Here is a 12,160-nt window from a genome sequence, read left to right as displayed (position 1 = left end):
ATGCTGAGACCATACACTCTTTAGGTACCATTGAAGTTTTCTCATATGAAGCCTTGCATTTGGAATCAACAAGATGCAAGAAGCCATGTAGCCCAAAGCCTGCAGGAATTTCCTTGCAGTGAGCTGAGTTAAAGTAGCCAAGGTCTTGAAAATTGATGCCAGCTGTACTTGTTTTTCTGGAGTAAGGAAGGCCCTTTGTAAGCTTGTGTTTAGAAGAGCTCCCAAAAAGATCATTTGTTGAGAGGGGATCAAATGTGACATTTTTGTGTTCACTGAGAATCCCAGTAGCAGGAGAAGACGCTGAACAAACTGCAGATGTTGAAGTAAAAGATCCTTGCTGTCTGCCTGAATAAGGCAGTCGTCCAGGTAGGGGTAAATTTGAATTCCTTGGAGTCTGCAATAAGCTACTACTGGAGCCAGACACTTGGTAAAGACTCTGGGCGCAGTAGATAAGCCAAAGGGCAGTACAGAGAATTGAAAGCATCTCGAACCTGCCTTGAAACTGAGGTATTTTCCACGTTCCTGTCTGATGGGAATGTGTAAATAGGCTTCCTTCAAGTCCAATGTCACAATCCAAGCATCCTGGGAGAGCATGTGAAGAAGTTGTTGCAGAGTAAGCATCTTGAATTTTGGAATCTCCAGAAAGGTATTTAACACTGAGAGGTCCAGAATAGGTCTCCATGAGTTTTGGTTCCTTGGGACCAGAAAAAGTCTGGAGTAAAAACCTTTTCCCATCTCTGGAAGTGGAACAGGTTCTATGGCTTTCATGGCCAATAAGGCGTCCACTTGATTTAAGGCCTCTGACCATTGATGTTTTGGCAGATCCGGCCAGCCTGAAAACCTTGGCAGAGTATGAAAGTGGAATTTGTAGCCTCTTAAAATCACGTCTAAAACCCATTTGTCCTGGGTAATATGAGTCCAATTTTGGTAGAAAAGAGAAAGTTTTCCTCCGAGAGGGGCTTCCAGGCAAGGAGGACCTGTAGCCCAACGGAGAGAGTCATTGGGTCTGCTTCTTTTGAGATTGAGGTCTGTCTTCTCCCCTTCTTGGTGAAGAAGCAGTCCATTGTCTGGACCTGTAAGAGGCCTGAGCCTGCCCCCGACCTCTGGAGCGTCTATATCTTCCTCTGAGGCCTGTCAGACGTGGGAAAAGACCAATTTTTGGAGGGCCAATTTCTAGAAAATCTAGGAGGCTGAACTTGTAAAAAATCTTTAACAGTCTGCATAGATTTTGCTTTTTCTTCCATCTTTTTAATAACCTCCTCAGACGTGGATCCAAATAAAACATCATGCTGAACAGGGGCATCTAACAGCTTAGCCTTAACCTGTTCTGGTAAATTCTGCTCACGAAGCCAAGCATGTCTCCTGATAACAGTACCAGAGGCAGCAGCCCTGCAAGAAGCTTCTAAGGCATCAAAACCACAATGTAAACTATGTTTGCTAACTTGTTCAGTTGCATGCAAAACATCCTGTAATTCCTTGTCCTCTGCACATGCCGGAAAGGTAGAGAGCTTTTGCTTTTGTCTTTGTAGAAATAGTGATAATAGAAGGCCTGAAAACCCCCTCAGAAGCCGGTACCTGCACAGCGGTTCCGGACCCATCTGAAGGAGCGACGTCCGAAGGTCCTGCAGCAGTTAAAATACTAGGCCTAGAAGACTCCCCATGGGAGTCCGTGTCGGCCATCGGTTCCGAAGTGGCGGACGACAGGGGCTGCAAAAGCACCTCACTGACCGCCGAACCGAAGCTGGCTCCGCTGCAAAATATCATGTTTGGACCTCGGAGGCCTATCCTTGTCTTTATGCTTTTGAATTCCGGTTGTCGGTAAAGTATCCGATGACATCCTATAATTGAATCGTCTACCGAAATAATTCAAGGCCCAATCGTACCTACGCTTGATAGTGTGGGAATTAAACCTGGCACAGAACTGACAGCAAGAAACGTCGTGGTCAGGGCCTAAGCAAGGTAGATAGTAAGAGTAGAAATCTTTATGAGGTATTTGTTTCCCACACGATATACAATTATTAACTTTTTCTGACATCGGAGGAGCAAGAAAAAAGTTTCCCCAACGGGGTACTTAGCTTGAGAAGAGAAGTAGAAAACTTCGGACCGAAGACAATCAAAGCACGTTGTCTGAAAACGCCAACCAACGACTTGCGAGCTGCTTTCCACCGCACGGCAAGAAAGACTGGAGAAGATGGCGTCGGCTGTCAGCTTTATATCCCTGCGTTTTGACGTCAGGGTGCTTGCTGGAACAGCCGACGCCGGACCCAGACTTTGGGATTCTGGCCGACCTCGGGCTGCCTGCCGGCAGGATCACCCTACAGTTATGACTGCAACAGTGAAACACGAAGAACATCTACAGTATTCTTACCACCTTTTGTAAACACACATTTCCACAATTCTAATTTTTCTTCTCTAACATTAACCCTCTGCTATTAGGCACCACTGTTATCCTTGAATTTTAAGCTGAGAAGACTCATTTAACACAGAATGCTATAATGATGCATCTTCCATGTACTGAATATTTGACTTACTACTTTAACATTACCTGTAGTGTTACCCATCTTTGCATAAATGGTTTGTTGTTACTGCATGTGTTTTTATGAAGTTTTTCTGGCAGGGCCCCAGCCAAAAAGGGGTCTTGCACCCAGTCTGAACAAGTGCAATAAAGAGCTCAGCACAAGAGCAATATACACTGCACAGCAATTCAGAATTAAAACTGTAGTAGTTTACACCAAAATGACAAAAACACCAAACAAGGAAGGACCACTCACACTGCCCAGTCAGACAAGGTTGGGAATCACTGGCCTTCGGTGCTCACTCTCTCTCTCTTCACTGGGAGCAAAACAATAACACTAACTCCAAACTTGACTCCTAACAGGTTTTTCCAGTGATTGCTCCCTAGAATTCCTAGGGAATACCAATCTCTCTCTCTCATCATCTCGCCAGGAGAAAAACAGAAGCACTACTCTCCAAAATGATTAACAAGAAGTGCATTATAAACTCAGCAGTAATTGGCAGCCGTGTCCTAGATGGTGTATAGACGATGGAAAAAAGTGGTTAAAACTTCTAAATTTTGCAGCTCTATATAGGTAAGAAAATGTGAAAGAAAGAGTTACTTTAGCTTTTAAAGTAAAGGAGAAGGCCATCCTAGCATCTTCTATTAATCACTACTTGGTGCAGATGGGGTATGGGTGTTCCTACACAATCAGTAGCACTGTAATTTGCATCAAGGACAAGTTTCTGCACAAATATAGTTTCGTGGGAAAACTAAAAAAGAAAAAGTGAAGTAACATGTACAACCCTTTCCATGAAACCAAATCAAGATAGAATATTTTTTGAGTGAGGACACAAATGTTGGAGAAACATGTGAAATAACGTGATTATACAATTTAATAAGGCTAAGATGAAAAATAAGAAAGCATTCTATACAAAGTGAATGATTTGAGTAATCTTCCCGAACACAAAAAAAGTAAAGCCAAAATACAGACAAAGTTAAAGAATGCAGAGAATTAACAAAAGACAAGTCTTATGCTGTATGATAAACTGCATTTTAAGTAATATCTGAAGTCAATACAATAAGCAGGGAAATGGGCACATTTGCCAAAATGCCCATCAGGTATCAGAGCATTCTTTTTTGTCTCATTCGGGTCACAGTATATTTAATAAAGCTTTCATAACACAACTACATACAGCTGAATACTTACATGATGTGAGGGCGGGAAGTAGGCCAAGTGCCATCTTTGTTCCTCGTTTCCATTATCACAGTCTGAAACAAGCAAAACTCTATTGTTCACAACACAAAGTCAAACAAAAAGGCTAACAATAGTATACATTCTTCAAAACAAGGCAGCTTTACAAATGCACACATGGGTTAAACAAAATTAAATGTTATTTACTTTCTTCAAATAAAAATACACTCAAACTCAGTATGACCAACAAAATAACATCTGAAGACTTGTACACAGTAACAATAACAATCTGATCTATAAGTGGATAAATACATCATCAAACAACTGCTGCTCCAAAAAAAAAATTGAACACTAAGTAGCAAAAAAAATCCCATCACATGGCAATTAATCAAAATGAAAGACTAAAAGCATGACTGTCGGTGGTTTTAAAAATAAAGTGATATTCGGAAGATTAACAGCTTCTCCTGGATTATCAGAGCATTATTCTATGCCCCTTAAAAGATTTTCCAATGATGGCATCTCGCGCATAGATATGTGAACATGTATCTTATTAGCGGACACTCAATAAGGTCTCTCTGTAGTGGATGATATTTGTACTATCCTTCCTGAAAGCCTCTTTTGTACCAATATTTTCAAAGATCCCTAGCTCCTGTACACAGAACGGACAGTTGTGTAAAAATGTACCATACACATAGATGTCCTCCTTTGGACTGCTGGAGTATTTTTAACTAGAGAACTCCCACCTGAAAGCAAGCCGACATCAGCCAGTATACAAAAGTCTTGTACTACTGTAGGGTACATGGGACATCACACGTAGGCTGCTGTTGGATTTAGGCCATAAAAGTGACATACGCATGCACCATCCTCACAACTGAATGCCAGACTAAGGATATAAAAGGTCAGTACATCCAAGCAAAACAACAGACTGGGGGGAAGGAGAGAGGGATAGAATACTGCAGCAGTGAAGAGAAAATATACAGTTATGGTAAGATTTTGCACAACTATTCTATGTCCTTTTATTCATTTGCTGCAGTATTCTTAACCTGAGGGAGAGTGCCACAGCTCAAGGAGGAAGGAGCAGAAGAGCTCTCAATGAAGCAATGTAAAATAACTTTAGCAAATCCAGCTCTGAATCTGGAAATGCCATCCAGTTAGTAGTACTTGGTAAAGGTATGGATAGAAGACCAGGTGGCTGCTTCAAGAATAGCACTGCTATCTAAGCCCTTGAAGAATGCCTTATAGGAAGCCACAGCCCTGGTAGAGTGGGCCTTCAGGGATGAAGACAGGCCCTTTTTTTGGAGGGTGTAACAAAGGCAAATAGTCTTTGAAATCCAAGAAAAAACAGCCTGCTCGGAAATGGGTAAATCCAGAACCCTGGGATGAAAGTTCACAAATAGCTGATCAGATTTCCTGATTGTCTTAGTCTTGTCTAGGTAAAACTTAAGTGGTCTGTGTACATTTAAGGAGTGCAATACCTTTTTACTGTGGTTCTGTGGAGAAAAGAATGTAGGTAACTGAATGGGCTGGCTAAGGGATAACTATTTAACCACTTTTGGCATAAAGGAAGGATTTGTTCTCAAGGATACGCTATCCTTATGAAGTACCAAGAAGGGGGCCACAGCCATAAGGGCTTGAAGCTCCAACATCCTTCTGGCTGAGGTCAAGGCTGCTAGTAAATCAGTTTTTTCAAGAGCAATGTTTGAGGGAGACCGAAGATGTGGGCTCAAAAGGGCCAATGTCAGCTTTTGTAGAACAAAATTAAGGTCCCGAGGAGGAAGCAGAATAGGTTTCCTGAGAGGCCTAATGTGAAGAAAACCCTTAAGGAATTGTTTCACCTCAAATATGGACACTAGAGGGGTAGAAAAAGGCAGACAAGCAGAAAGAGTAGACGTGTTCTTTGACAGAAGAGTAAGCCAAGCCAGCAGAGAGCAATTCATACAAGTAAGACAGAACCACTGAGACTTCCACTGTCGGTGGGTCTTGGTTCTTAGAAAGACACCAGAATGAAAATCTTTCCCACTTGGAAATGTAACACTTTCTGGTACTGGGTTTTATGGCTTCCTGCAAAACCCCGGAGCATGTCCTCTGAGAGTAAGTGTCTGAGGGGATTAGAATCCTATCACACACAGTGCTAGCTGTAGCAGTGACAGGTGTGGCTGTATTGGGGATCTTTTGCTCTGTGTGAGCAGGTCCACTCTGTGGGGTAACTTGTGGTGATGGCCTTTGGCTAAATGTAGGAGGAGGGGGAACCAGTGCTGTCTTCACTAAAAGGGAGTCACCAGTAAGATTTTTGGTTGGACTTGTCTAATCTTGAACAGGACGTTTGGTATTACAGGAAGAGGAGGGAATGCATACAGAAACATCCCCTTTCAAGAGAAGGAGAGGGTGTCTACTTTCCAAACCAGAGGACCTGGGACTCTGGCACAAAATTTTGGAAGCTGTCTGTTCAGAAGGAGGCAAATAAGTCTATTTGAGGAATACCCCATTAGTGGACCATGTCCAGGAACACGTTCCTGTGAAGCATCCATTCTTGGGACCGAGTCAGGAAACTGCTTATGGAGTCTGCCGCGAGATTCCTGTTGGAGGGAATGTACACTACCTGAACGGTCATGTGGTACTGGGCAAGAAATTCCCATACTAGAAGAGCCAACCTGCAAAAGATAGGATTTGGTTCCTCCTGCTTGTTCACATACCAGAGGAGTGTCATGTTGTCTGTGGACAGTTGTAGAGGGCCCGGACAAAGGAAAGGTTTAAATGCTTGCACAGCTAAGTAGCAATGCTTGCATTTCCCTGATGTTGATGTGTTCTGTTTTTTGGGGGAGAGACCAAATTCCCTGCACTGTGAATGTGCCCAAGATCGTTCCCCAGCCCATGTCTGGTGCATCTGTGTGGAGTTCTATGACGGGGTGAGAGGATGCAGGGGTAGACCTGGATTTAGGTCTATCTGTCGGACCCACCAGAGCAGCTCCCTCTTTAGGCAAGGAATGAGGGTGACTTTGTATTCTACTGGGTGAGAATGATGGGTCCACACTGATCTGAGGAACCATAGGATTTTTCCACAAGTGGAGTTTGGCCATTGGTACCATGGGAATGATTGAGGCCATGAATCCCAGCACTCTGAGGACCTCCCTGGTCATGATGCAAGTCTAGGGGAGAAGGGAGTGAAAGAAGGACCGAAGGTCCTCTATCTTCTTAGGTGGAAGTGACACTCATAATAGCCATCTGGATTCGAACCCAAGAAAAATGTAGTCCTCTGTAGGGGGTGAGGACTGACTTCCTGTAATTGATGGTGAATCCCAGTTTTCTGAGGAGGGAAATGGTGGTCTCAAGGTTTTGGAGTAGACTGTGTGAAGCTGTGGCCTGTAAGAGCAGGTCGCCCAGGTACGGAAAAATCTAGATGCCCAAAATCTATGTGCAATCACTGGAGCCAGACATTTTGTGAATAGCCTCTATGCAGTAGAAAGCCCATAGGAAAAGGCAGAGAATAGAAAATGCCAGGAACCCAAAGAAAAATATAATTTCCTGAACATGGGGTGAATGCAGATGTTGAGAAGCATCTTTTATATCTAGAGTTGCCATGTATCCTTGCGGAAGGATAAGGGGAAATTGAGTTTGGAGTGTCAACATTCTGAAGGTAGGAACCTTAACGAGGGTGTTGAGATGGGATAAATCCAGGATTGGTCTCCAGAGGCCATCCTTTCTGGGTACTAAGAACATTCTTGAATAGAAGCCTTTCCCTCTTGAAGTTTTTAGGAATCTTTTGAATGAAGCCCTGTTGCCAAAACTCCCAAAGGAGCTTTGGGAAAAGGGGCAGTTGCTCTCAGGTGGGTTGAGGGATGTCCATGAAGGTGAGGATGGAGGGCCAAACCATGAAGTATCTTTTTTTTGAATACGGAAAGAACCCAGGTGCCTTGGGTGATGCTTTTTCAGACCCTGACAGCACTTGAAAGGGAAATAGGGGAATGGGAGACATCTGCAGGGTAGTCACAGATTTCCTGCTTTGTCAGGAGAGGACTACCTTTGTTGTGACAATTGCTGAAAACTCCTAGGCTTCAGCTGTCTCTTGCCTCCTCTGGAGACTTACCAGAGGCTTGAGTACAGGTATGGACGAAAATAGGCTTAGAGTGGAAATTCTTATGAAACCTAGGCAAAAGAGAAACCAGAAAGTGTTTCAACTCCTTGAATTCCTTTTTTTTTTTTTTGTATGGACTTAAAGAGGCTGCTGCCTTACCAAATAAGGAGGAACTGTCTAATGATGCATCCATTAATTATTTGAAGTCATCCTGGAAGAGCTGCAACCTAAGCCAGGAAAATCATCTACGAATTGAACCAGTAGTAGCTGCCCTGGTACAAGTCTCCACAGCATCAAAGCTGCATTTAATGGAATGCTTTGCCATTTGGGAGGAAGCTCCTTGGATAGAGCCAAGGCTTTTCCTCCTGAATCTGGCAGATCTGCAATGGCAATACATGCCAGAGATAAAAGCTCTCATATGTATCGGCTAACTGATGGCCCTGAAAGCCAAGCTGGCTAAGGTATAGATCTTTTTACCCAGTCTCTGAATTGTTCTACTCTCTCTGTCTAACGGGAGAAGAGTAGAAGAGGGAAGCATACTAGACGGTTTATCTGCAGCTACGGAAATGACTGCTGGGTCTCTAGCAGGGGACCTAAAGAGGAATCTGCAATCCTCAGGGATCTTTTAGAAGCAATATGGCTTCCAGGGAGCTGTGTTCTGGGAGTTCGGAGTCTGTGCAGCACTGTGAAAGGCATCCAAAAAGGCAGGATGCACTGATGGAACTGAAGAGGGACCAAGGAGACATCAACTTGTAGAAGTTGATAGCATCTCTTCTGGACACCAGAAACTTGGGAAGTATCCAACAAAGTGTTCTCCCATTTTCAGGGAAGTTTCAACCAAAAGATCTCTCTTCCATAGGGGAGTTGGCACTAACTGACTCCTCTTCAGATGAAATATTCTTGGGGAGAGGGGATCAGTGTAGAATAATCCAAAGATTCCTCTTCATCAGAGGAAAATTCATCAGATGAGTCATTGTCTCCAATCCTTTTTTAAGAAGGTGGGGGAGCTGTAGTAGGAGCAGGCTGACAGGAAGGCAGCTTGAGTGCCATGATGGCCTGAAACAAGCTTTGAGAAAAGGTCTGCCAATCAATAGGGACCTCTCTGGTAGGGTACAAATGCTTTGTTTTTTGCCTTTTCTTTGAAGGGGAAATGATGATATGCAATGAAGACTGGACGAAAGCCTACATTCAGAAGTGTTTGACTATCTCTTCTCTTGCTTGAGTGTGAGATGCCTGCCCAGGACCCTCCATGCTTTTGAGCCTAGGTTCCCCCACGACATCCTGATTGGGAGTCTGTTCAACCTCCACAGATGTGCTCACTGCTGAAATCAAGGCGGCCACACAACTGGGTTCAGCCTGTGAATCCGTGCCTTAAGTCAGATGAGCCTCTGGGTTGACAAGCACCTCAGGAGAAACGTCTGACAGTGGAGGTGCAGCTGAAGCTGCAGGCCAAGGTTTCATGGCCTTGTGCTTCACCAGCTTGGTGTCAGACCCTGAGGTACCCTCCATGTGCTTAGCTAACAAAACTCCAATGGAGCTCAGGAAGTTTGCACTGTTAACTTCCAATGGGAGGAGCCTAAGCCTTTTGACAGAATCAAATTATGTCCTCACATTTCAAACAAATGTTCATATCTCTGAAACCATAGAGATTATGAAAGAACTATAAATGGAAAACCCTTCAGCATAAACTATTTTTATAGTGATAGTATTCTTTAGTTTTTAGGTCTTAAAGTGAATTTTTTAAGTCACAGTAAACACAGTAACTATTGTGTTTGTAATTTTGTAAACAACTTACAATCTCTCAGCAGCCACTCAAGTTACACACACAATGTCAGCAGCATTTTATTCATTTAGCTGACAGCTTTCATATGAGGCTAACGTGTTCTGTGTTACGTGGTTGTTGAGATATTTAGAAAAATGTGAAAATTATATGTATATAAATGAATATAATAAAAATAACAGTTAATATTTCATTACCTGTGCTAGACAGAGATTAAATATTATTCCAGTTGAGTCTGCCATTGTGTATGTTTTAAGATGAAATATTTTAAAACCTTGTACATAGCACAGTTTTGGAATTACTGATGCAAATATGAACAAGCAATATTTGATGCCTAGAGGCATCAGTAGGAGTTAACTGCAGATGCATCTGGAGGTGTCATTCAGATGTAATGAGTTGGTTCTCTAAATAAATACCAAGAGAAGAAACTGTTTCTAAGGGCCTTAGGAATGAAGGACTGGCAAATGCTACAGGAGTTGTGGTCATGGTTAGGGCCTAAACAAGAGAGACACTGAATGGCTGTCGTTATGAGGAATTTGTCTTCCACACTGGCATTTGCCCTTCTTGGATGACATAATTAAAACAGTAGGAAGAAAATTCCCCATCGGGGCACTTAACTGGCAAAAGGCTGAAGTGACAAACACTAAACCAATCAGACTGACAGCTGGAATGGTGTTGACTGGCAGCAGAAAAGTTCTGAGGATGGTGTGCGAGTACGTCGCTTTTATGGCCTTTGTCTGACAGCAGCCTGCATGTGATGCCCCATGTACACTACAGTAGTGTAAGACCTCTGATAGTGGCTGACGCTGGGTCACCTTCAGGCAGGAGTTTCCTCAGATTAAGAATACTGCAGGAAGTGAACAGAAGGACATCATACTCACCCACTCTACACATGTGCTGTGGCACATCATTCAAGTACAGAGGGGGCATGTGGCCTCAAGCTCCACATTTTTCTTTCCATGGAAAATAAGATGCAACTGTCAGACAACTTTTATCAGCTATGTTTGCAGGACACATGACACTTGAAGGATGTGGAGGAAAGTACAATTTTGTCCCAATTGCACAAATTCGAGTAGATCAGTGTTACAGTACTGATTCTTGGGTCTTCCTGCCATGTAGAAGCCCGTAGCTGGCCTGATTTCCAGATATTTTGCATCATCCCTAGCTGTCAGACATCTGATTATCAATGTCTGGATGTCAGGGTATAAGAAGGGTGTCAGTCACTGTCACCTTCAGGTCTTTCTAAGCAGTGAACAAGCAGTCTGATGCCGGAGGACAGCATGACCTCTGTGTCTGGATTTAAATGACAAAGAGGAAAAATATAGGAGGTAGAGAGGAGATGATGGAGATTAGAAGACCGTCTGCAGAAAAAGTCCTCTACCCCTTGCACCTAGCAAGGAGGAGACGAGCAGTCGGCAAACCCAGGAATTAGACAATAGGACTATGTACTGCAACACTGATCTACTGGAACATCTACAATTATGTTAAGTGGGACAAAGTACAGTTGTGTACACTTACCATAAATGCAGATGTTAGAGTGTATTCACTGTTGCAGTCAACACACTTGGGTTATCCTGCCAGGGGTAGCCCTCAGTCAGCCAGAATACCAGAGGCTTAGTATTTCTGCGTCAGTTGCTGTTGCTCCAGGACTGACATCGGGACGTCAGTGGTATAAAATCAGGCAGCCAACGTCATTACATCAGTTTTTCTTGCCACAAATGTCAGGAGCCCCCAACAGGAAGCTAGGTTATGGTGGAAGACCACCACCCGTAGAAAGTAAATACCAAAAATTCCCTGTAAGGAGTGAGAAAGAGAGAGGGGGGATGGAGGGAAAGAAACCAGAACTGTAACAGTGAATGACACTTGAACAACTGCATTTATGGTACGTGTACACAACTGTACTATGTTCTTCGTGTTTCACTTCTGCAGTCATCACACCTGGGTTGATTCCCAAAGCTGAAGAAAAGGGTGGAGGCAGTCAAGATGACTGGGGGCTGGCTAGGATGCCCTGCAAGACTACAGTTGCAAACCCTGCCCTGCATTTGGAGAAAATAGGCAGGTAGTAATTCTTGGTGAAGGTATGAACAGAAGTCCATGTTGCAGCCTCCAAGATGTCCCTGGTGGGGACCCCTCTGAGAAAAGCTGCAGAGGTGGATGTTGCCCTGGTGGAATGCGTCCTGACCCCCTTAGGAGACAGTTTCCTATGGTGTTTGTAGGAGAAATGGATGCAGTGTGCAATCCATTTGGGGATTATTTCTTTGGATATGGACTTGCCCTCTGCCCCCTGCTGCAAAGCTGCCTAGTAATTGGTCAGTTTTCCTAAAAGATTTAGTCCTATCCAGGTAGAATCTGAGCTGTCTGTGCACATCTAGAGAATGCAGAATTATTTCTCTCTTGTTTTGTGGCTTAGGGAAAAAGGTGGGCAAATTGATTGGTTGAGAGCCACACTGGACACCACTTTAGACATGAAAGTTGGGTTAGTCCTGAAGGAGACGCTAACAGCATGGGAAATGACAAAGGACTCTACAGCCATGAGTGCTTGTAGCTCTGAAACTCTTCTAGCTGAAGTGATGGCCAGAAGCAAGACGGTTTTCTGAGAGAGGAATTTCAACTCTGCTG

The 12,160-nt window shown here is 43.6% G+C and overlaps 1 protein-coding gene across 1 annotated transcript in view; it reads right to left on the bottom strand.

The window, feature by feature from the left end:
- USP11 (ubiquitin specific peptidase 11) overlaps positions 1-12,160 on the bottom strand; it is a 3,313,221-nt gene that overhangs the window by 2,443,320 nt on the left and 857,741 nt on the right. Inside the window, exon 9 of the mRNA XM_044080280.1 lies at positions 3,705-3,766. Within this exon, the coding sequence (XP_043936215.1) occupies positions 3,705-3,766 (62 nt within the window). The remainder of the gene's footprint in view (positions 1-3,704; positions 3,767-12,160) is intronic.

The sequence above is a fragment of the Protopterus annectens genome, chromosome 8.part0, assembly GCF_019279795.1.
Source record: "Protopterus annectens isolate FY-2018-M chromosome 8.part0, PAN1.0, whole genome shotgun sequence".
Taxonomy (NCBI): Eukaryota; Metazoa; Chordata; order Ceratodontiformes; family Protopteridae; genus Protopterus; species Protopterus annectens.
The sequence above is the reverse complement of the archived record's forward strand: the minus strand, read 5'-3'. Positions and strand labels throughout refer to the sequence as shown.